The sequence below is a fragment of the Panthera uncia genome (assembly GCF_023721935.1).
Source record: "Panthera uncia isolate 11264 chromosome C1 unlocalized genomic scaffold, Puncia_PCG_1.0 HiC_scaffold_4, whole genome shotgun sequence".
Classification (NCBI taxonomy): domain Eukaryota; kingdom Metazoa; phylum Chordata; class Mammalia; order Carnivora; family Felidae; genus Panthera; species Panthera uncia.
In genome coordinates, this window is record NW_026057585.1 from 98,990,072 (window position 1) to 99,014,231 (window position 24,160).

Consider the following 24,160-nt stretch of genomic DNA (forward strand, 5'->3'; position numbering starts at 1 on the left):
GCAGCAAGCGACGAGAGTCGACGGCTCAGGTTTGCTGGCGAAGTCAGGAGTGTCTGGGCCTCAGCGGCTTGGACAGGGTCCGTCTCATCGCCGGCCCGCAGAGCCAAGGCTTCCTCGCCCTTTCCTCTTACGGCCAGGCCGAGACAGGCTGGGGGGAGGGACCGCGGCGGCCCAACGCTCGCTCCAGAAACATCAAGCGGCGTGAGGCTGGAGTCCGAGGCCCCTGGTACCAGGGTGGGACCCTGTGTGACCTGGGCCAGGCGGTTAGTGTGCTTGTGTCGGGGTCCAGGTCGGTCTGCGAGACGCAGCAGAACTAGCCCCTGCCCCTCACTGGGGGAACGGGGGGGGCGATGAAGCCAGAAGACTGAAGAAGCCGCTGAGCTCGCCACACGGCCTGGGCAGGACTCCGGGGCTCGTGAGCAGTGGCCACTGTCCTCGCCGTCCTCACGGCTCCTTTTCGAAGCGAAGAGAGCGATTCTCTGAGATGTGGAAACCCAGCGGGCGTGGCTCTCAGCGGGTCCGGGGCCTCCTCGAGGTTTGGATCCTGTGGCCGCTCCCACTGCCATCTGCTGGGAACAGACCCCAAGGTCAAGGGCAGCGATTCGGGTGCTGGCCTGAGGGCGGCCTGTGCTCTGTGCCGCCCACGGACTCGGGGCAGATTCCCACGTGTAAGAGCAAACCTCTGTTTACTTCGAAAGTTCTAGGAAAAAGGCCCGAGGCCTGGCCAGCCAGGAGTGGGAGGGGAGCCTCTCTGCTTCTCACTCACAGATGTGACCGTTCGGGACAAAACCAGCCGAGACCGCAGGACAGCCAACTGAAACCACCTATTTTAAAAAATCTGAAGGTCTTGTAAGCAATATCAACGTGGGGGAGGAGGAGTCTGGAGTCTCAGGAAAAGCACGGGACTAACAGGAGGCCCAAAGGAATTGTGTGACTTAGAAAAGTCACCCAGGGACGCCAGCGGGCCTCAGTCGGTTGAGCGTCCGGCTTCGGCTCAGGTCACGATCTCACGGTTTGTGAGTTCGAGCCCCGCGTCGGGCTCTGTGCTGACGGCTCAGCCTGGAGCCCGCTTCGGATTCTCTCTCCCTCTCTCTCTCTGCCCCTCCCCTGTTTGTGCCCTGTCTCTCAAAAAATAAATGCAAAGAAAAAGAAGAAAAGAAAAGTTACCCAAATTCTGTCTGCTTCACCTACACACTGAACAGGGAGGATGAGACCTACCTCACTTAGCTTGTAACTACCAAGGCTAAAATGGCATGTCATGAAGGCACAGAGAGAGGACTCACTGATTCCAACCAGGGTGGGCTGCACAGAGGAGGTGGCGTCTTAGACGGAGCTAAGTCGACTCAGAAATTGATGGGCAGCGAAGAGGTAGAAAGACTTCACCTGCGGGGAGAGCGTGGGCACAGGCACAGAGGACACCTGTGGTGGAGAGGGTTCTGGGGCCGCAGCACGGGAGGCTGGAGCCGGACAGAGGCGATGGGCTTGGGAAGACGGTCAGGGCCCAGGTGGGGCATGAGGAGTTTCGAGCTGGTTGCTGAGGCTCTGGGAAGCCAGAGGCAAGGGATACACTCGGGCATGTTTATGGCTCCCCCAGCTGCAGGGTGGAGGTTGGGCGGGGAGGGTAGACTGGAGACAAGGAAGCGGGCAGAGATCCTGGGCCAGAACTGGGGCCACGGAGAGGAAGGGCCTGGACTTCTGGGACCCAGAGGAGCCTCCTCAACTCCAGGGGGCAGCAGGCAGGGCACTGAGGGAGGCCTGGGGGAGCCCATGGCCCTCACGGGGAGGTGGGGAAGGTGGCCCACAGAAGGCTGGGGGGTTCACGCCTACTGTCCCTGCCTCGTCGGAAAGATGATGGGACACGTTAGCTGCCAGTAAACCCCAGACCCTCCTTGGCTGCCGGCGACGGCCCCAGGACCCTGTTGCTTTTGGGGGACTTGTGGTCCGTGTCTCCTGTGTCCCCCAAACACAGGGAGCGTTCAGTGAGGGTGCGGGGGGGGCCAGGCCCAGTTCTGGGGCAGCGGGCCGGTACAACAGGGACTGGCCACGACCCCCCTCCCTCCCCCGTCCTGGCGCACACAGGGCTCACGGCCCGGAGAGAAGAGCCCACCCGGCTGCGAAGGGAAGGGGCCCCGGCCGCAGCTCGGGGCGTCGCGTGGTGGAGTGACAGAAGCCACGTGGCGAAGGACCTCGACACTCACAAGAAGACAGATGCGTCCAGGTCCATCGGCTGGAAGACGGTGGGTGCAGGTGAATGCGTCGAGTCAGGGGCGTCTGCCGCTGCACCTTCCCGGGCCTCCCGCCTCACCCGGCATTTTACAGCCCGAGCGCTTTGGAGCCTACGGTCCCTCGAACGCATCAAGCAAGCTCCCACCTCGGATGTCGGATATCTTCCCCTCTTCTCTGGGGCGCTGCTCCCGCGGCAGCTCCAGGGAGAACGGCCCCCTCTCCCTAGCTCGCCCGCTCCCCGACCCCGTCACCCCACCCTCCTACCCTGCTCGCCTTCTCCGCAGCACTCACCGCGATCCTGGGGCACAGACCGCAGTGTGCGGCCTGCTTCTCTTCCTACATCAGCTCCGTGAGGGCGGAGACTCGCTCGCAGCTGGACCCCAGCACCTACCACTGCCTGAACACCCAGGGCACTCGATGGGCATCTGTAGGGTGGACGGATGGACGGATGGGCGGGTGGACGGGAGAATGAACGAGCGAATGAATGAACATGAGGCCTTCTGACCCGAAAGCGTCCGTCCACTCTGACTCCGCTCTGGGACGCAACGTAGTTAGATCAGGCTCTTCGCACCTCCGTGCTATTGGCACGTGGGGCTGCAAAATTCTTCGTTGTGGGGGCTGTCCTGTGCCCCGTAGGGCGTTTGGGGCATCCCTGGACAGTGGCACCCACCTGGGCGGTGACAACAAAAAGACCTCGAGACCATGTTTTCGGGGGGCGGGGGGCCTGCAAAACCGCTGCCAGCTGAGAACCAGTTACGCCTTTACTGTCCGCGAGCGACTCTCACAGCTCCCTCCCCCAGAGTCCCCATGGAGAGCAGCCCGTCCCCCCCACCCCCGCCGCCAGGCGACCTCTCCACCCCTGGGAGAGCCACAACTAGAAACTGTAGGCGTTCCTGCTGCCATTTATTGTTTTGTCACGTATTTACATTCCGCAGGAAACCTGTCCCGCGTCCGTCCACCAAGGCCTTTTGGTTCCTCACTGGCCGGACTGCTCCAGACCCCCAGGCGCAGGCTTGAGGCCAAAGCCGGGGGCTCGGGGGTGTCAGACGTTCAGCAGGAGGGGCCGGTGCTCCTCCTCGGTGGCGTCGCTGGGAGGGATTTCGTAAATGACAAACAGGGAGGAGTACAAGCAGCCCAGGAAGGACACCAGGCTAGAGAAATACATGACCCCGTTGGTGCTGCCCACGGCCGAGGTCAGCGGCCCCAGCACCAGGGACACCAGGATCTGGGCCAGGAAGTACTGGCAGCTCAGCAGGGAGATGTCCACGCCCATGCCCCGCCTGGTGCCGTCCGCACCGGACCCTGCAAACTGATCCAGAAGGAGAAACACGTCAGCGGGACACCTGGACAGCAAGGGGACCTCAGCCCCACGTTTCCTGCAGGCCCAGGGGACCCAGCGGGCTCACATTTTCCAGCGCCGACGTGCGCAGGGAGTTCAGCCAAGAGTTTAATAATATTTGTGTTCAGAGAGATGACGGCAACGAAAAGAATCCGTGACTAACAAGAGTGGAAGGGCCGTGTTCCCACAGGCCCGGGCGGCACAGAGGCTCCCTCTGGCTTGGAGATCCTGGCCTTCCCCGGCCTCTCCCGGAGAGACGGGCACTCCACGTCCCGGCCCGGCCCCTTCCCCAACCTCTGGCCACCACGATGCCTACGCCACGCTCGGAAATACCCTCTCACGGTCGCCGTGCCTGGTCCTTTGGCCCGGCGCTCGGAGGCCCCGTGGCCTCCACGGTGGGCACGTCTCCCTGCCTCCCACCCGTGCCCCCCCCTACCCCGCCCCGGTGTGGGGAAACTCGCTCCTTGAGCGGGTCTGCAAGGGTGACCGTGGGAGGGGACAGGGTGGGTCCCCCGCTGCTCCCCCAGCACAGGCCACCCTCACCCACTGAGGGCAGATGACGCCACCCCCACAGACCGCTGTGCGTGCGCCGCCGGTGGGGGGGGGGGGGCCAGCGTGCCGGGCCCGCCTCCAGACGCGGCCGTGGTTGCCTCTGGGATATTGCCAAGCCCCCCTCCCCGGGCAAGGCTGTGTCCTCGAGGGGCTGTGGAGGGGCCCCTCGTGTGTCCTGGGGAAACTGTGGCTCCCCGTGGCTACACACGGTTGGCAAGGCCACCGTGGTGGGGAGGTCACGGGTTAGCCCCGAACCTGCAACGGAGCAGAGACTGACAGGACTGTGAGCATCTAGGAGACCCTAGAGCCAGAGTCCCAAGGCTTTGAGCAGCGCGAGGGCGGCCCGAGGCTCTGGGCGTCCCTTGCCGCCGGGTGGGGCAGCCTGGCGCCGACAGCTGGCCCATCTGTCTTCCCAGTCAGGGGGTCTCCCTCCCCTCTTGGTCCCTTGGGTGCCGTTGGCGCCGGCTGTGGCGGCTCTGCAGGTGCCGGCTGGATGGGCTGGATGTTCGGGTCGTGCACGGGGCTCACTCTCCAGCCGTCACAGCCTCAGCCCTGCCCTGGGGGAGAGTGCAGACGGGCCACTGCCTGTCCGCGTAGCTGGGAGTCCAGCTGCTGGCGGAGAAGGGGCTGGGAGGGGCCACCGCGGCTACCACCCAGAGGCCCCGGGTCTGGCCCCGTGTAGTGCCTGGGTCTCTGGGCCGATTGGACTTCTCACAAAAAATACTGTGCTCAGAGCCGGCCCCCACTGAGTTCATCAGAGACTCCAAACTCCTTACAACAACTCAGGATGCCTCCTGGGCCGGGCCTGGGGGAGGCGGCAGAGGCCCTGAATGAAAAGGGGGTGCGAAGAAACCCAGGTACCAAGGTGATCTTTTAATGCAGCATTTTAAAATCTCAAAGTTACCGCAAAAAAATCTTGGATGGGAGCATTGTCGGCCATAAGAAGGAGTGACGGACACACTGACAGGCCACGCACCTTGAGAGCCTGATGCTGACTGACAGAAGCCAGACACAGAGGCCCCGTGTACGTGATTTCGTTTACATGAAACGTCCCGGACAGGCGAGTGCACAGGGGGCACAAAGTCAACTCGTGGTCGCGGGGGCAGGGGCGGGGGTGTGCGGTGGAAGGAAGGGGGATGGCTAATGGGTGCGGGGTTTCTCTCGGGGGCGACGAAAATGTTCTGAATCGATTGTGGTGACAGTCGCACAGCTCCGTGGGTACATGGTATGCCTGAAAGGGGCGGACTGTATTGTGCGGTGTGTTCTAGCTCAGTAAGGCTGTTAAAGGAAAATCCGTGCTGAACACAACATCAACATTTTATACAAAGGCAGGGTTCGGCTTCCTTCTTTATCCTTCTGCCTCAGACTCCACCGTGGCTCGGCACGGTGCCGCGACTTACCCGGTCTCTGCTTAAAGTCCTGCTACCGCGTTCAGTGCGGGGTTTCGGCACCAATTCCCGTCTTTCGAAATACTGCATTCTCCTATCATTGACCTTGATCCCTGAGTTTTGTGTGTCCGAGGCAAGCCCCTGCTTGCCTCACCTGAGGCCCCGGGCGAACGGGTGACCCCGAAGCCTGACACTGGAGGACGCAAAGGGGCGGGCCTCCCCTTCCTCCCTCCCCGCTGCCCAAGTACCGCCACGAACGGGGCGGCTATGCGCTCAGGTCTGTGCCCTCTGCTGCCGGCCACTTGACGTTCTCAACGTGTGAACAGGCCCCTCGCTTTCATGGTGTAGCTGCTCTCAGGCTCATTTCTCGGGGTGTTCAGGGGGTTTCTCCAAGGAGCTGGGGGGTGGGGAGGGTGTGGAGGCCAGGCCCAGGTCGGCCTTTACAGGACCCGAAGCAGAGAAACGGAAGCACTTACCTTTTTGTTCTGGTAGTAATCGCACAGAAGCGAGTAGGGCAGGGTGCACAGGGTGGAAAATAAAATCCCGTAGGTTATGCAGAGCGACAGGACCACGTACAGGTTCCTGGACAGGGTGGCGAGCCCGGTCCCCAGGCCAAAGGCCAGGTAGGCAATGAAGTACAGTGTGCGGATGCTGAGGTATTCTTCTAGCTTCTCGAGAATAGCTGCGGGCCAGAAAGGAGGGTGAGCAGGGGCACCGGCCGGTGGTCCCGGGGGCTCTGCTTCCCTGGGCCACCTGCCCCCGGCCGGCCCTCCGGCTGGCAGGCAGCTTGCCCCAGGCCAGAAAGCCCGCTGGGGGGCCCAGGGTACCAACAGGGTGGTCTCGAGCCCCCCCCAGCGCTGCTGCAGGGGCAGGGGTCTTGGGCCGAAGCCCCACGGGGGCCCGGGGTGCGGGACGGGGAGGTAAAACCATTCTGAGGACAAGCCCGGCCGGCGGCCCGCCTGGCACCGCCTGGAGCTAAGAATGGTTTTTGTATTTGCAAATGGTTTTAAAAACAATCGAAAGGAGACAGATATTTTGTGACACGTAAAAATCATATGAAATTCCAATTCCCGTGAGCGCAAAGGAAGTTTTACCGGATCTCGGCCGTGAACCCTGGTGAGACAGAAACATCTCGTCTGAGGCGGCTCCGAGCCACAGGGGCGGAGCCCAGGGGCTCCCCAGGGGCCACGTGGCCCGCGAGGCTGACCTCGCCCACCATCTGGGCCTTGACGGAACACGTGGGCCCACGAGGGGATGGAATTTACCCAGGCCCCCCGCTGGGATGGTACCCGGCACCCTGCAGGGACCCAACCTGGCTTCCTACGTCCCCTGTGCCCGCCAACGCGAGCCTCAGGGTCATCTCGGCCTCTGGCCTCGGCTCTCCCCACCTGCCCTCCGTTCTCTCCTGCCTCTCCCCTCCCTCTGGACCGGTCGCCCCGAAACTCCACGTGGGAAGGGTGGGGGCGGCAGACAGCACGCCCGTCTGGGGGCGACGTCGATGTTGGGGCCTGGCCCCCACTCCGCCCTCGCTTGCGGGCCTGGCCTGTCCGCCCGCTGGCTTCCTCGGGTCTCGGTGGACACCCGGGCCCTGCCCCGCCGCCCGGCCGACCCCGACGGCTGTTCCACGACTGTGTCCCCCACACCCGGAAGCCACGCCTGCGGTTGCAAAGGCACAACCCTCCCTCCACTCGGCGTACGACCCCGCTGAAGCCATAACTCCCATGGGGGGCCTCCCACCCCGCTTCTCCCCCCCGCCCCGGGCGGCGGGTACCTGAGTAGAAGGCGGCGCTGAAGGCGTAAATGCACATCCCCCAGCAGCCCATGGTGACGCCGCTGTTGTATTTCTGATATTGTTCCGACGTGTGCGGGGCTTTGGGGTCTCCCTGAAACACCACCTCACCCATGAAGTCCGTGTAGAAGAGCAGCATTCCCTCGAACGACAGCCACCCTGGGAGGAGGGAGGGGCTCGTGACCACCGGCCCGGACGCTGGCGTGGCCCCGTCTTTCCCCAACAGGTGGTTTTACTGATCGTCAAAGGAACACAGCGCCTTCGTCGCTTGGAAACTTAAAGAAGAAATTACCTATAGCCTTGCCACCCAGAGGTCACTTGACCTCTGTTAAGATTTTCTAAGTTCCCTTCTAGCCTTTTTGAAAGCAAATACGCATTCTTATAAAGGTCATGATCTTGCAGTTCATGGGATCGAGCCCCGCGTCGGGCTCCGTGCTGACAGCTCGGGGCCTAGAACCTGCTGGGGATTCTGTGTCTCCCTCTCTCTCTGCCCCTCCTCTGCTCACACTCTGTCTCTCTGTCTCTCTCTCAAAAATAAACATTAAAAATTTTTTTAATTATTAAAAAAACATAGCTCTGTTGCTTGAAAGATGCTATTCTGTTCTTTCTCTAAACATTATTGCCACAAGGAAAGCGAGTCCCTCACTCCCTCTAAATGCCTCATCCTGTTCCCCACTCGCCTCTCTGCAAGGGAGACAAGAAAATGCCTGTGGAACCGCAGCCACAGGCATGCGAGGGGGGGCATTTAACTGAGAGAAATGCGTCAGGAAGCGCAAATGTCGATACGGGCCCACTATCGCCGAGGAGACTGAGGGCCCCGTCAGTTTCATCTTCAGTGGCACAAGGGGGGTGGCATTTATTGGACCTCTTGAACCCCAATAATTATCATGCACAACTTCCTATGCTATTAAAATTCTTCAATAGCCCTATATTAATGGCAGCAAAATATTGCACAAGGCGGACACGCCATTAATACATTTAACCCCTCTCCTCTCCTATTGTTCGTTTATACTTCCCGCACTCCCTGCCCCTGCTTCCCGGCTTCTGGCTATTATAAATCATGCTGTAATTAATACCTGGAACATAGATTATTTTTTTCTTAAGGAGACTTCACGCCCAGCACGGAGCCCAACGCAGGGCTCCAACCCACAACCCTGAGATCAAGACCTGGGCTGAGATCAAGAGTCAGACGCTTAACCAACCGAGTCACCCAGGTGCCCCTGGAACATACATTCTTGATAAAATTTCTGAGGATGTTCTTGCAAAGAATACCAAGCCACTGGGCCACTGGGATAAAGGTTATGGGCATTCTCAACATTCTTGGCTGTTGCCGGGGCGCCTGGGTGGCTCAGGCGGTGAAGCGTCCGACGTCGGCTCAGGTCGTGATCTCACGGTTTGCGGGTTCGAGCCCCGCGTCGGGCTCTGTGCTGACCGCTCGGAGCCTGGAGCCTGCTTCGGATTCTGTGTCTCCCTCTCTCTCTGCCCCTCCCCCAGTCGGGTTCTGTCTCTCTCTCTCTCTCAAAAATAAACAAACATTAAAAAAAAAGATTCTTGCCTGATGCCAAATTGCCTTCTAGAAAGTCATCCTGATTTATGGCCCACGATGTTTGAGAGCCTAGAGCATCTCAAATGCTTAATCAGCCTCAGAGGCTCAACGGCCCTACAGCAAGGAGGTACCACACGGAATGAGGTGAGAGCCAGGGCTTTTTCCGTGGCGATCGGAATGCCAAGGCCGGTGGGTTCAAAGCCGGTGCCGGGCACAGGCGGGCACGTGTGAGTGTCGGCACACATGTCCATCCCGGACAGCAGTGAGGCTCAAACGGGCTTAAGACACAAGTCCCTCCAGAGGCACCACTTCACCGTGAATTGTCCCAGGAGCTTTTGGTAACGAGAATCCGGGCTCCGCGGAGACCCCGCGTCCCGCTCGGGGGAAGGGGTGCGCCTCGATTCGGGGCTACCTGGCCCTTCCTGGAGAAAAGCCCCCTCGGGCAGCCCCACGCCACGTCCTGCCCTTGGTGGCGTCTCAGGAGTCCTGAACTCATGGGAGATGACCCCCAGCCCGGGACGTGGCGCTCTGGGAGGCCGGCGGGGGAGGGAGCGGCCGGGGCCAGAGGGCCGCGTCCCCGCCACAGAGCGAGGCGGGGACACGGAGGCACCGGGAGGTTTGCCAAGAGCTCACCCAGGAAGTGGTTGACGCAGAGATTGCGAAGCGCCTTGGGCATGTTGCAGATGGTGACACACAGGTGCCTCATGGACAGAGGCTGCCCCGACGGCTCGCTGGAGCCCGCCAGCTCGCTCTCGTACTTGACGCCGTTCAGTAAAATATTTGCCACCTGTGGAGGAAGCCACACAAACCTCCTCAACGGAGCAGCACGTCGCGGCCGCCACGCCGAGGCGCGGATGTCGCCGCGACGAGAAAGTGAATCAGAGACAGCGCGCGCGCGCGCGCGCGCGCGGGGGCCGCGGAGGTCCGCCTTCCCGGGCGGGGCCAGCCGAACGCCGAGCGCCGCCCTGAACGACAGGGCCCACGTCAGGCCATCTCTTCTGGGACGTGGCGCAGCCGGGAACAGAGCCCCGTGTCGGGCGTGCCCCCGCCTTGGCCCCAGGGCGGGAGATCTATGCCACGGAGCGCGAGGGAACACCTCGTCGGACGTGAAACACACTTGAAATACAAGAAATATGGGTCAGTTCAAATCCAGACGGTACAGAAGTCCCTTCTCTTCCGCAACAGCGGCGGGTAGAAGACTTCTTGCCCGGTGAGTGGGGAATCTGTTTAAAACTCTCTATCCACACGGAGGCCAAGTGAGCAGGTGCAGGGAGCGGACACGCTTACCTCGGCCCTTGGGGGGCGGGGTGGGGGGTGGTCTAGATTTCTCTCTGGGGCCCGGGAGCACCGCTCCCCCGGCAAATGGCAAACGCGCTCGCTGATCCGGTTTGCGAAGTCCTCCTGGGACGAGAAGGTGTCAACGCCACGGTCGCCCTGCCTGGGCCGCTGGTGTAGACACCAGCCGGGTGACCTAACGGTTGTGCGAGCAGCGAGGGGCGGGAAGAGACGCCCTCCCGGCTCCGGGCGGGACCTCGTGCTGCGGTCAGCTCCCGGACATTCCAAGTGGGGACGCCGAGGAGGCCAACAGCCCATGGCACCGGCCCCCCGGGCAGCCATGCCCACCGAGCTTGTCACCCGTTTCTGCCGGAGGAAGACCACTCACATCACACTGGTGCCTGCTTGAGGCTGGGCGTGTTTCTATTTAGCTCAGGATTCTTCCTCTCCTCGAAGAGCTGACTCACAAATTGTACTATACCGAGGACGGAAATAGGAGGGATTCAAGTGAGATTTTCAACCATAACTAAAGAGCTGTATCTAGAAGGCGGTTTGAATTTTTTTGTTTTGAAACAGCATAGGCTGGTCGGGGATCGACAAAAGGTCTGACCGAGTGCTCCGATGTCATCCATGAACGAAGAGAACGCCCCTGACCTGGGCGATTAGAGAAATCTCTCTCTTCTGACAATAAGGGGATGTCCTGACCCTCTAGTGACTTCGGGTTCTTCGAACCTTTCCCAGATCTGGACCCTGGAGATGTGCTCGGTGCTGCCCACGGGGGAGCCTCGAGACCTCCCCTCAAGGAGGCCACGCACCTGCCCAGCACCCCGCCTCGGGGCGAGAGGACGGTCGCCCTTACGAGACGATGGAGACCCACGAAGACTGACTAAGCCCTAGCGCCCCGGAGAAGAGCAGACCAGACCCACAGGTGCACTCGAGGACTGAACAACGAAGAGAAAAGGAACGGCCGCCTCGACACGTGTCTCCAGTCCGCCTCCCCCTGAGTCAGGGAGTCCGTCGGTCCTCCCGGGCGCACAGAGGGGCCGCCTGGCCGGGGGACAGCCCCGTGTGGGTGCACTTCACGGGGACACGCAGCCCTGCCGTCAGGCGGACACGTCAGCAGGCCACGCTTCCCAGCCACCCGGCCTTCAGGACGGCCCGCCGCCCGCGCGCCCGTGCGGGCTGAACACGGTTGTAGGGGGCTCCTGCCCGGGAAACTCCGAGTTCTTACATTCTCGCTCACCCTTGGCACAGGCGGGCCGCGGAACTATTATGTGTCCTGGAACTGACGAAATACCTTCCTGTTATTTCAAGCAGCCTCCTCAAGACAACGGAGCCTGACGGCGGTTAAAATCCCGCCTTATCAGCCGGTGGCCCTGCAGCCGATCCGACGTGTACTAAGCACAACGCAAACAGCCTTCCGGAAGGTTCTCGGCCTGCACAGACCCTGCCGCGCGCTGCCTTTTAGAATGCAGAATCCTGAGAGCTTCTGGGGCGGCCGGCGGAGGCCGGACGCCGGGAGAGGGACGCGGGGAGGGCCCGGAAACACCTGCCAGGTTTTCCGTTCGGTGTCCACCTTTGCGGGAGACTGGCGGGCAGCAGGTTCGCGCCGCCAAGGTGGGGGGGGGGTGGGGGGGGGGAGCAGGAGGGGCTGCAAATGCAGATGCTCGCAACAGGCTCACCGCAGCCTCGTCCTGGCCTGGGTGGCCTTCAGGCAAATGTGGCCGCATCTCAAAGGAGTGTCCCTTTAATGGTGGCCCGTGTATTAAGCCATCGATGGGCCCGTGACAGACACCCTGAACTCCCTCGTGTGGGGTGGGGGGGGGCCGGTCTCTTCACCGACGCGTGGGGCTTGTCTATTTAGATCCGCAGACCTTCTGATCCCCCCCAGCAGGGAGGGCTCCGGATGTCTTTCCAGGGCGACAATCCCTCTCCATCTAACTGGGGGCTGGGGGGCGGTGAGGGGGGGCGGTGGACAACACACAGTGACAACACACGCTGACCCGTGGTCCCCCCCACCCTGACTTTTACCTGCTGACTGAAGGTCACGTTCCTCCTCCGGCTGGTTTCGGGGCCCCCTCCTCCGGCCGCATCCGGGATGGCCAGGGTCTGGGGTCTCTTCAGGATCCCGGCCGATCGCGGTTTGGGGGCGTCCAGGGAGCCCACCCTCAGCACGTCCCCGTCGGGGCCGGCGGCCAGCGCCACCTCCCTCCTGTCCCCGAGGCCGCGGTCCTGGCGGTAGAAGCCGTCGGGGGCCCGGGGGAAGCTGAGGCTAATGGCCTGTGGCGGGGCGCTGCTGGGGATGGCCAGGTAGTTGTCGTGGCCGCCCGTGAAGCAGTCAATGAGCACGCTGTCGATGTTGGAGGTGGCGAAGGACGAGGCGAACTCGTTGATGCCGGTCAGGGAGCCGTCCCTGCTGGTGAAGCTGCCGTACTTGGGCGTCAGGGGGCTGAGCGGGGAGATGGGGCTGGAGAAGCTGGCGTACAGGCTGGTGGCCGGGTGGCAGGGGAGGGGCTCGCCGGGCCCCTCCTCGCACAGCATGGGCGGGGAGGGCGGCAGGGGGAGGCTGGGGCTCTTCATGGTGGCCTTCTTCTCGCCGGGGGGCCGCAGGGGTCTCTCGGGGATGCTGACCAGCGTGAGGACGGTGGTGATGCTCAGGGTGACCGCGGTGAAGATGTAAATGACCCTCAGCTGCCCGCCCAGGGCTCTCCCGAAGCTGGTTTTGTCCCAGTGGATGCCCCCGACCACGTACCCGAATCCTCCTCCGAGGCCTGCGGAGAGAAGCGGGGTTAGGTCCCCGGGGCCGGGAAGGCCCTCAACGGTCACGGTTCCAGACCATCATTCTGGAAGAATAAGGACCATGGTTCTTACTCAAGTTGCTTACTCGTGTGTGTGTGTGTGTGTGTGTGTGTATGTGGTGGGGGAGGGGGGATCACGTGGCCACCCTGTGTCTTGCTCACCCGATGCCAGCATCCTCATACACGGCCACCATTAAGAGTCACCCCCAATGGTGACCGAGGACGGCCACCCTGGTGACTAGCTCTCCGGGTCAGCAGGCCACCGGGACACACCAGGGCTGCGGGAATCCGGTCCTTTCCTCTGCTCTCACTTGCTGTATCCCAAGGCCTCCGGGAACAGGTAAAGGGCAAACTGATTTGTGCAGCACAACGTTAAAATGCAGGCAATGCCGCGTTGCAGCCGGCCCCCGGCATGGCATATACTCACCTCCAGAAAGTGCTGCTCCCCCTACCCCCCAGCTCCCCCCACGTCCCAGCGCCCCCCCGGGCCCCTTTGCCACTACATTCTGGAGCCCGTCTACTGGTTGGGAGGCGAGTCTGTTTACTTCTGCTGCTGAAGAGGAACCTGCTTCCCCGCAGCGTGTGGGCTCTCTGGCTGCCCTCCGCGTTGGGGGCAAGCAGCCACTTTTTTTTTTTTAATTCTATTTTTAATTTATTTTTTAACGTTTATTCATTTTTGAGACAGAGAGAGATAGAGCATGAATTAGGGAAGGTCAGAGAGAGAGGGAGACACAGAATCTGAAACAGGCTCCAGGCTCTGAGCTGTCAGCACAGAGCCCGACGCGGGGCTCGAACTCACGGACCGTGAGATCATGACCTGAGCCGAAGTCGGACGCCCAACCAACTGAGCCACCCAGGCGCCCCTAGCAGCCACTTTTAAATAGTAACTCTTTTTAAAAAAAAAAAAAAATTATTAATTTTTCAGAGAGAGCAGGGGAGGGGCAGACAGAGACAGGGACAGAGGATCTGAAGCGGGCTCTGCGCTGACAGCTCAGAGCCTGGAGCCTGCTTCTGATTCTGTCTCCCCCAGTCGCATTCTGTCTGTCTCTCTCAAAAATAAATAAACATTAAAAAGAAATTAAAAAAAAAAAGAAACACAGAGAAGGAACTATTGAAAAACTGGACAAAGGACTTACATGTCTATTTAATGTCTGTTTCTCCAAAGAAGACATACAGATGGCCAATAAGACATGGAAGGATGCTCAACTTCACGAGCATTTAGGGGAATGCCAATCAAAACACAACGAGATTCCACTTTACACCCATCAGGATGGGTCGTATCAGGAAAAAAAAAAAAAAAAAAGAAAGAAAAAAAACAGAACATGACAAGTGCTGGCCGGGAGATGTGGTGACATCGGAGCCTTTGTGCTTTGCTGGTAGGAGGCAAAATGATACAGCTGCCACGGGGCACAGTGTGGAGGTTCCTCGAGAAATTTAAAAGAGAAATACCGTAATTTTACTTCCGGGTTCGTACCCCAAAGAATCGAAAGCAGGGTCTTGGAGAGTTATCTGCACACCCGTGTTCGTGGCAGCAATATTCACAGCAGCCGAAACGTGGAAGCTACCCCTGTGTCCATCAACGGGTGAGTGGATAAGCAAGCTACGATCTGTACGCACAACGGGATGTTATTCAGCCTGAAACGGGAAGGAAATTCTGACACCCGCTACGACACGGATGGACATTACCGGAAGTGAGATAAGCCCAAACCCCGCACTGGTCCTGCCGAGACCCCTCCAGAAGTTCCCTGGACCCACAGCCACACGGGTGTATGAATAGAGTCCGGCAGTGGCGTTTTCTAGAAGAAGCGACGGAGGCCCGGACAGACTGAGCCGTCTGCCCCCGTGTCACACAACAAACAGGAGGACACCGATTGAGGCCTCCCGCCCCTCCGTCCGGGTCCCGCACGACCCCGTCTTGTCACGTCTTTCCCTTGACGCTGGCAAACACCTTCCACCTCTATTTTAAATGGGATTGTCTTAGTCCGTTTTATGTTGTAACAGGATACAGGTTTTGTATTGAGAAAGCTGGGAGTACTGATTTGTATGGGATAGTTTGATAACCAAAGAGCACCCTGAATTCTCACACTGCTCTGCGGTGAATTCTCTGGAAGTTTTCACCTGCCCCGTCGCTGAGCCCATTGGTGATAACCCTCAAAGCAACAACTTTGGCTGGACCCATCAAGGTCCCAGCTGAGGCTGAACAAGGCGAAACTCCGCCTTCTTATTTCAACCCTCAGGTGTGAACAACCGACCTTTTTGTAGTCTAGATGGTGCCATGATTTTGCAGGGTTTTTTGCTCTGTTTTGTGTGTGTGTGTGTGTGTGTGTGTGTGAGACATCACCATTTAAAATGGCCCCCACGTGTAGCGTTGATGTACTGCTGTCTCTTGTTGGTAAGTTCGAGAAAGCTGTGATGTGTCTTATGAAGAAGTGTGCGAGATGAGCTTTGTTCAGGGACGTGTTACAGGGCTGTCGGCCATGCGCTCAATGGCACTGAATCTGTGATATACATTCCAAGGGTGTCTCTAAATAGAAACACATAAAACAAGTTTAGGTATTGATTGGTTGATGAAAATGTGACCAGAGGTTCACAGGGAGCTAACCCTGTACTTTTCCTTGGGGCAGTGACTCAGTATTGGCTAATTCAGGGTTCATGGCAACTCTGTAGAACGTAACTACTCGAACGATGAGAATATACATAAGGCTATATACACAGTTATGCACACACATTTATAGCTATATCTATAGCTCATACACATATATGCATGTATCAGCATTATATGTTATTACTAAAATGTATCATCTGAGATATATATTTTCTTCTTTTTAAGTATATTTTATTTTATTTTTGAGAGAGAGAGAGAGAGAGGGAGTGGGGGAGGGCCAGAGAGAGAAGGAGGGAGAGAATCCCAAGCGGGCTCCGCGCTGTCAGCATAGAGCCCGATGCGGGTTCGAACCCACGAACCGTGAGATCGTGACCGGAGCCGAAACCAAGAGTCGGCCTCGTAACCCACTGGGCCCCCAGGCGCCTCTGAGACATAGTCACCTCAGTGGTCATCTGTATGTGCGAGTTCACCCCCCCCCCCGTCCCCCCGCGCTGTGGACACCTACCCGCCAGGAGGGCGTGGATGTTGAGGCCGCGGTCCTGGTCGGCGGGGCCGCACACGTCCATCATGTAGGCGTGGCTGGGGTTGTCTGCCGAGTCCGCGCTGAAGTCCACCAGCACGACCCCGCACACCGTGAGCAGGAGGCCCCACTTGTGGTTGTCAGCCGAGTCGGCCAGCGCCGCGCCCAGGTCCCTGCCGTTGAGCAGGAGCGAGAGGCCCAGCAGCGCCCCTGCGGACAGAGAACCGACGTGACCGGAGGAAACGCGGAGCAGCCCGGGGCTCGAGTCGAGCATCTTTAGGGCCCCGGAGAATTCCTCTGTAATCAAACTTCAAGCAGAGCCCATCGGAAAAGTCACCCACAGACTCACCATATATATATATATATATATATATTTTTTTTTTTTTTTTTCCGGCTTGGGTCGGGGTTTTTTATTTTGTCAAGCAGAGCAGGAACGACATACACGTTATTAACTCACTCTTAAAAAATCAAAGTGATGTATTCTCACAGTGACCTCGGGCCAGGCTAGGGGTGCGCCCTGCCCCCACACCCGAGAAATGATCTGTATATCCCTGCTTCGGTCACCAATGGTCTAGGTTTTGCTAAGAGGAAGCAGTTGGGGCCTTTTTTCCTTTCCTTTCCTTTTTCTTTCTTTTTTTTTTTTCCACTTTATTTCAATTCCAAAACGACAGACCTATAGCCAGGACAAGAATGAAAGGGCGTCTCCTTCCAAACCTTGAGGTACATCGGTCACTCCAAGCACCCAACAGTGGCTGCAGTAGGAATCCTGAAACAGAGCAGGCCAGTGGTCATTGCTGGGGTCCCCACGGCACCCTGGGCTGGACAGTGAGGGCGACTCATCACACCCCTCAAACAACTGCACCCCTACGTCCCGGGGCAGCAAAAGAACAGACGGTAAAACTCGGAGTACACAGCCCTAAGCTCGGAAAACAAAAGACAGAGTCTTGGGAAAGCTCAGCTTCCCCCGCTACATTTTCTAGTCAGGCCCCCCCTAAGGCCCTAAGCAGCCATGACCTTCCTTGGGAATCCAAGAAATTCCAGGACCCCCCAGCCCCAAACCACAGGAAGCTTTATCGCTTGGATCCTCCAATGACAGCTCCGTGTAAGATGGTGGGAATCCTCGGGGTCTGCGAAATTCCTGTTCTGTAGTCTGGTTTCGACAGAGTCCCTTAAAATATGGGGTGTGACGACGACCATACCTGTGTTCTCCCACAGCCCCAAACTAACGAGTGGAACTTAACTCTCGTTCCTCCCTTGGCCCCTGGGGACCCTCTAGCTGCTTCGACTCGGGCTTCCGGAAGCTTCCAGAGGTTTCCGGAGGCCATCCGCCATCGGGGCTGAGCTGGGGCTCACCGAGGATGGGGCTGATGAACCACACCAGACTGTAGAGCTGGTCGGGCAAGCCCATCTGTAGGAGCACGGGGGTCACATATGCCGTCTCCATGGCATAGCTGAACTCGATGCCGAAGAGAATACAGCCATTGAAAAGCAGCTCCCGGAAGGACCTCTGAGGGTGCAGGTCCCCAAAGTCCACCAGCTCGATGGGACATGGGGTGTTGGGGGGCGGGGGCGGGGAGGGACGAATGTACTTCCTCCTCTTGGGGTGTCGTTTGAAGTTGTTGGCTCGGTGGCTGATGTGCCGGGTCACGGACCCCGTGTAGCCGGAGATCTGAGACCTCCAGAAGTCCTGAGGAGCCAAAGTGGGGAGCAGAGCCTCTCCCGGAGGGGTGCCGCTCGCCGGGGGGATCATCGTAGGGGGGGCCGGTGCGAGTGCCTGCGGGGAAAGCCCGTTTGGGGGCGACGGTGACTCACCAGGGCCTCCACCACGAGAGTTGATTTTTCCAGGTGGATCCCCCCCCCCCCCCCCCCCCCCCCCCCCCAGCTGGCACCTGCTCGTCCTTCTCATATGAGAACAGATGAGTTCACGGTGCAGAACCCTTAGAGTCAAATGCTGTGCCCCCCAAAGTAGAGCCTACTGCTTGCGGGTGATGTCACCGGGCCTCAGTTTTGACTCAGTGCAGCTCCTGCTCAGGAGACCAAAGCTGACGCTGTCCCCCTGCCCAGAAGGAGGACCCCAGCCCTCAGGTCCCTGCACTGAAGTTCAAGGGGACCGACCCTGCCCCCTTGGCTCCACGAGGAGGAGTGGAAGCAGCCAGGCTATTTTAGGACCTGCAGCCCATTCTGGGAACTATTTTTGCTTTTCCCTGCAGGTCCCAGGGGAGCCCCGCGGCAGGGACAGGCTCGGGGCAGGACCCACCAACACACACCCTGAGTGCACGGTCAGGGGACAGTCCTTCCTTCATGAGATGGAAAGTCGCAGCGGTCACCTTGCCTAACACTTACGTCTACTCTTCCCAGGAGGCTGGGGCCCTTGCCTAAAAGCAGATGCATGAATTTAATTCAAGGCCTTTCCTTACAGCACCAATGGATGAGTGAATTTGTAGTCAAGTCAGGAGAACGGAGACTTTTAGCGTGTTTGAAAATGCTCTCTTTAAAGAAATAAACCAAACGCCCTGAATAGGAATACAATTTGCAAAAAAAAAAAAAAAAAAAAAAAAAGTGAGGAACAAAAAGAAGCAGGGGGGTGAGAAATGGATCCCCACCCCCCGCCGCCCCCACCCATCCTCAAATCATTTTTTGGAGCAATCTTCACAACGCCCAAGCCCCAGGTAGGAAGTTAACAAGGGCGCAGCCTTCTTCCCGCTCCCTGGGGTTAGTAGCAATCTGCCACGCAGAGACCTGCTCCTGGTCATGCAACTGTCCTTCACTGCTTTGGGATTAATCTAGATTGTCCTTCACTGCTTTGGGATTAATCTAGATGTTGAAAGAATGGATTCCAGTATGATGACCTGTGCATTTTGGCCAACGTCAATTTTACTAAGCCTAGGGAGAGGAAGGCTACCAAAGTCGGAGGGAAAGAGGCAGATAAAAACACAAGAGGGCACCTTCTAGGATTACGCCCGGCCTCTGGGACAGCTCACCCCATCTGCCTCGCAGAAAAGCAACTGCCTACATTTCCTTTGAAGTCCTTCCTGAGAAGCAGGTCCCAAACTCAAGACAACGCCCCCCAACATTGACCAACTTCCTGCCAAGGACACTTGTTATTTACCAAGATAAATATTATAAGCTTTTTTTTTTCAAAATTACTTTTTAAAAAATGTTTTTATTTATTTGAGAGAGAGAGAGAGAGAGAGAGAGAGAGAGAATGAGCAAGGGAGGGGCACAGAGAGAGGGACAGAGGATCCAAAACAGACTCTGGGCTGTCATCACAGAGCCTGACACGGGATTCGATCTCACCAACAATGAGATCATGACCTGAGCCAAAATCAAGGGTCGGACGCTTGACTGAGCCACCCAGGCACCCCTTTCAAAATTGCTCTTAAGGGGCGCCTGGGTGGCGCAGTCGGTTAAGCGTCCGGCTTCAGCCAGGTCACGATCTCGCGGTCCGTGAGTTCGAGCCCCGCGTCGGGCTCTGGGCTGATGGCTCGGAGCCTGGAGCCTGTTTCCGATTCTGTGTCTCCCTCTCTCTCTGCCCCTCCCCCGTTCATGCTCTGTCTCTCTCTGTCCCAAAAATAAATAAAAAACGTTGAAAAAAAAAATTAAAAAAAAAATTGCTCTTAAGCTTTAAAAATGAGGCCCTTATTTCTGACGTTAGCTCACCGCCTTCCATCACACCGTCACTAATCCATAACTTCCTTATGAAGCTCTTCAAAATGCCTCATCACTCCAGATTTGTATCCTAGACTCCACCCCCTACCCCACCTGCTCAGGGATTATCTTCCTTCTGTTCAGAAGACACGAACAGCGGAAGTGATTTTCTTTAGAGACACCCTGGCAGGATCCAGAGCACCGTGTTAACCCACCGACCCATCCACCCACCCACTTATCCACCCAACCATCCACATGCACACCACACATCCACCCCATGATCTTCTTTCTAATCCACGAACCCACCTTTCCAACATGCATGCATGCATGCATCCACCCTTCCAAACATCCACTCTGATCCATCCATCCATCCATGCATGCATCCATCCGTCCATGCGTCCATCCATGCATGCATCCATCCTTCCAAGCGTCCATCCGTGCATGCATCTATCCACCCCTACCCATCCCCCACTCATCTACTCATTCACCCTTCTACCCATCCATTCATGCACCAACCTACCCATCTTCCCATTTGGCTGGGTACTAAGTACCAAGACACTGAGATCAGAGAGACAAAAGAAAGACAAAGCTCCTGCCCCTGAGTTGGGTGGGAAGTGGAGGGAAGGAGTTCTAAGCAGTGGGAACCACCTGTGTAAAGGAGACGTGTGTGCAACAGTTGGGCACCATGTCAGCATGGTGGGGGATGAGGCCACTGGGAAGGGATCGGCTGACGATGCAGGGCCTTGTGGCCCTGCTAAGCGATGGATTTCACACCGGGATGACGGGGACGGATATACCCAGAGACCCAGTCTCCTCTTGCCTCTGTGGCTTATCTTATGGCCTCAGAAAAATCCCACGCTATGTCCAAAACAAAAGCAGATATACCTAAGAACTATGTAGGCAGGTAATACTTCATTAAAAACATGATCCACTTATGACAATTAAGTCAAGCTTTTTTTTGTTTTTAAAGCTAAACTTCTTGATTGTGCTCTTCCTATTCTAGCTCAGGCCCTTGGACATAGTAAATATTCCAGAAAAATCTGTCCTTTGGCCAGTCTTGCCTTTAAAAACCCAGGTGGCTGTTAGCATTCTCCGGGGCGTCACTCTCTCATTAAAACCACAGAAACCAAGCGCCCGTTGGAACACCACTTAATCAGACCATCTCTTTGAAAGTCAGAAGGAAGACCTTTGGCACAAGTGTGTGGGGAGCTTGACCTGACCCCACCCGCCCGGTCATAGCCCCACATCCACGGCAGTGACTAACTCCCTCTCTGCCGCTCCGCCATCGCTCTTTCCTATAAGCATGTTACCCCCATAGAGTGAACTTAAGTGCACGGGCATTAGAAGCCTTGTCTTTCATTTTGGAATGAAGAACCATGGGCCACCCTGGAAGAATTTCAGATTCAAACCGCATATAGCAGAAGCATATTTTTGAAAAGCGGAGACTGTTCAACCTTTCTTAGAATGAACTCTGTGGATAACCCATGTCTCTACCTGTGAGGTGACCACTTCACCATCACCTGCCCGCCACCCCCAGCTTTAAAACACAGCCTGCAGCCTGTCCTAGTGAACGGGAGACCCTAACACCCCTGCCTTACCGCCCACCCCCCGGCATCTAAACCAGAAATGAAACCTGGACTTGAAAAAGTCTTCCCTGATTTTCAAATTTTGGGGCCAACGTTACTATTTTCATTTCAAAACTACATTTACTAAACGCTGCCCATGAAAGTTCATTCTAAGAAGAATGTTTAAAATTAATTTTTGAATGTTCTAAGAAATGAAAGTGAAATTTAAAATAATGAAATAGAATTTTGATACATGAATATCAATATTTACCAATCTTGCCATCTCGATCACATTATATGAGCATTCAGTCCAAAAAAAATCTATATGTCTATACTTATATCTATATGTCTATGTCTATATCTATATCTATATCCTCTCCCTGGACCCACAAAAGTTATATACTGGGCCCACTGTGCTTCTAGAATACAAAGGATGTTTCAAGTAATGAATCCCTCAAACTGTGGAATGGGAAGATTAAGTGGCAAATGATTCAGAAACATAAACAATGCCCATGTCATTTGAATGCTGAAAGTTACCCTACTATGAGCCAAATGATTTCCTCATTTCTTTCTCCTCTTCTTTATCTGACACAGGTTTCCCGCCTGGGGTCACACGGGGCCACATCCCTTCCCCGCTCTCCCTTCCGCCAGTTCTCAAAGTTAATACTTGAAGGAACCATCCCCAGGCCAGCAAAGGGCTGCGTGGACCCAGGGGGTGTATTTAACGAGCTGGTCACTGAATTGCGGCCATTCCTCACTTTTGCTCTCTGGAACTCGGCCCCTCCCTGACAACCAACTGATCCAGAAACCCCTGGTCAGGTGCACGCCGAACTTGGGTTTCATTAGCACCTGATTCTCCTTCCCTATAAAAGCTGAAAAACATAAACATTATGGTAGCCCCAGAAATAACCCGAGAAGTTTATTGATGAGGTTGGAATGAACTGAATTGCTGTAAGCCTCCTGTTTCAACCGTGGCAAGAAAGCAGAAACCCTGGGCCGTAAACTCAACATAAACTCAATCCTGGGATGCTGACAGAGGTCCTCCCATCACCCCCTGCCAGCAGGAGGGTTCAGCCTCGGGCGGGAGGCAAACCGGAAGCTGATGACACCTGCCCAGGTGACCCGGGATCAGGCCTCCGGCACCAATAGGCACCGCGCAAGCCTGGGGCAGATCCCAGCGTGTGCCAGGGTGGAATCAATCCTGTCACCCAGCGGCCGCCCTCCTCTGGGCAGGGGGTTCCGCACCCAGGGCGGGGGCGAGGCCGGGGCTCCCTTTACAGGTCAATCAATTAGGCATCGAGGAAGAACAAAGGTCTCCGTGCCAACCTCCAGCCCCAGTCGTGGCACTGTGACCACCCGGGGGTCGGGGGGGGGGGGGGGGGGGGGGAGGGGGTGGCCTACGCCGCGTCGCTCCGGCGCAAAGCCCGGCAGCTGTGCGGGGGGCGCGGGAGGAAATGGGGGTACCTGCGGCTCGAGACAGGAGGCATCCCCTTCCGAGGCCGGGCTCCCGCCTGGCCCGCGCGCAGCTCGGGTCCCCGCCCGGCAGCCCCCGGCCCGCCGCTGCGGCTGCAGCATCACCCCGCGGGGCGGGGCCGTGACGTCACCCTGCATCCCGCGCCGCCCGCGGCCCCGGTACCCGCAGCGCGTCCTTAAAGCGGCACCGCCCCGCCTCGGCCCGCACCCCTCCCGCCGCCGGGAAAGCCCCGGGCCCTCCACGCGGGAGAGTACGATCTCAGTTTAGGAACGGGTTGGTGGAAGACGGAGATGTTAACACGATGTACTGCAATCTCTTCCTAGGCCCACGAGGGCTTCTTTTTATTATTATTACTGTTATTCATGATTATTTTATAGAACACACACTCATGTTGGCTGATCCTTGAGACCACCGGGTGCTCCAGGCGCTGTGCCCACTGCACAGAACGGGTAAGTCGGTCCCGCCTGCAACTTCTGTACTGCATTCCCCTACGCCCTTAACTTGTACCAGGGCCTTCTCCGCGTCGCGGTTCTAGGGACTGGGGTCACAGCGATGGCCAAAACAGACCAAAGTTCCTGCCCCTGTGGCGCAACATCGTGGACAGGGAGAGCCACATTAGTCAAGACCAATACCGCACGTCTGTGATGTGCCAGAAAATGGTAGCTCCCCAGGGAAGGAGCCGGGGACTGTGGGGCTGGGGAGGGGGCCCTGTTGCCGGCTTCTTTTAACTTTTAAATATAATTGGCCGTCAAGTTAGCTAACATGCAGGGTATACAGTGTGCTCTTGGCTTCGGGAGTAGACTCTCCTGGTTCACTGCTGATATACAACACCCAGTGCTCATCCCAGCAAGTACCCTCCTCGGTGCTCTTCACCCATTTTCCCGGCCCCCCCAAACCCCGCCCCCCCATCAACCCTCAGTTTGTTCTCTGTATTAAAGAGTCTCTTACGGTTTGCCTCCCTCTCTGTTTGTAACTGTCTCCCCCCGCCCCCCGCCCTTTCCTTTCCTCCATGGTCTTCCGTTAAGTTTCTCAAATTCCACATATGAGTGAAAATATATGATATCTTTCTGTGACTCACTTTTTTCGCTTAGCATGATACCCTCCAGTTCCATTTTTAAAAAATTTTAACATTTATTTTTGAGAGGCAAAGAGAGACAGATCATGAGTGGGGTAGGGGCAGCGAGAGAGGGGGACCCAGAATCCGAAGCAGGTTCCAGGCTCTGAGCTCTCAGCACAGAACCTGATGCAGGGCCCGAACTCACAAACCATGAGATCATGACCTGAGCCGAAGTCAGACGCTTAACCGAATAAGCCACCTAGGTGCCCCTTTATACCACATCTTCTTTATTCCATTCATCAGCTGATGAACATTTGGGCTCTTTCCATAATTTGGCTATTATTGATAGCGCTGGGGTTTTATATAAGGTTGTTCATG

The 24,160-nt window shown here is 57.4% G+C and overlaps 1 protein-coding gene across 1 annotated transcript; it reads right to left on the reverse strand.

The window, feature by feature from the left end:
- Positions 1 to 3,112: 3,112 nt before the first annotated feature.
- SLC45A1 (solute carrier family 45 member 1) lies at positions 3,113 to 17,812 on the reverse strand. The gene is made up of 8 exons (XM_049618847.1): positions 17,392 to 17,812; positions 16,712 to 16,804; positions 16,024 to 16,248; positions 12,147 to 12,886; positions 9,474 to 9,627; positions 7,277 to 7,453; positions 5,982 to 6,187; positions 3,113 to 3,535 (listed from the first exon to the last, which is right to left on the reverse strand). Exons 1-8 carry the CDS (start codon positions 17,786 to 17,788, stop codon positions 3,269 to 3,271), a joined length of 2,259 nt encoding a protein of 752 aa, XP_049474804.1. The 5' UTR covers positions 17,789 to 17,812; the 3' UTR covers positions 3,113 to 3,268.
- Positions 17,813 to 24,160: the final 6,348 nt, after the last annotated feature.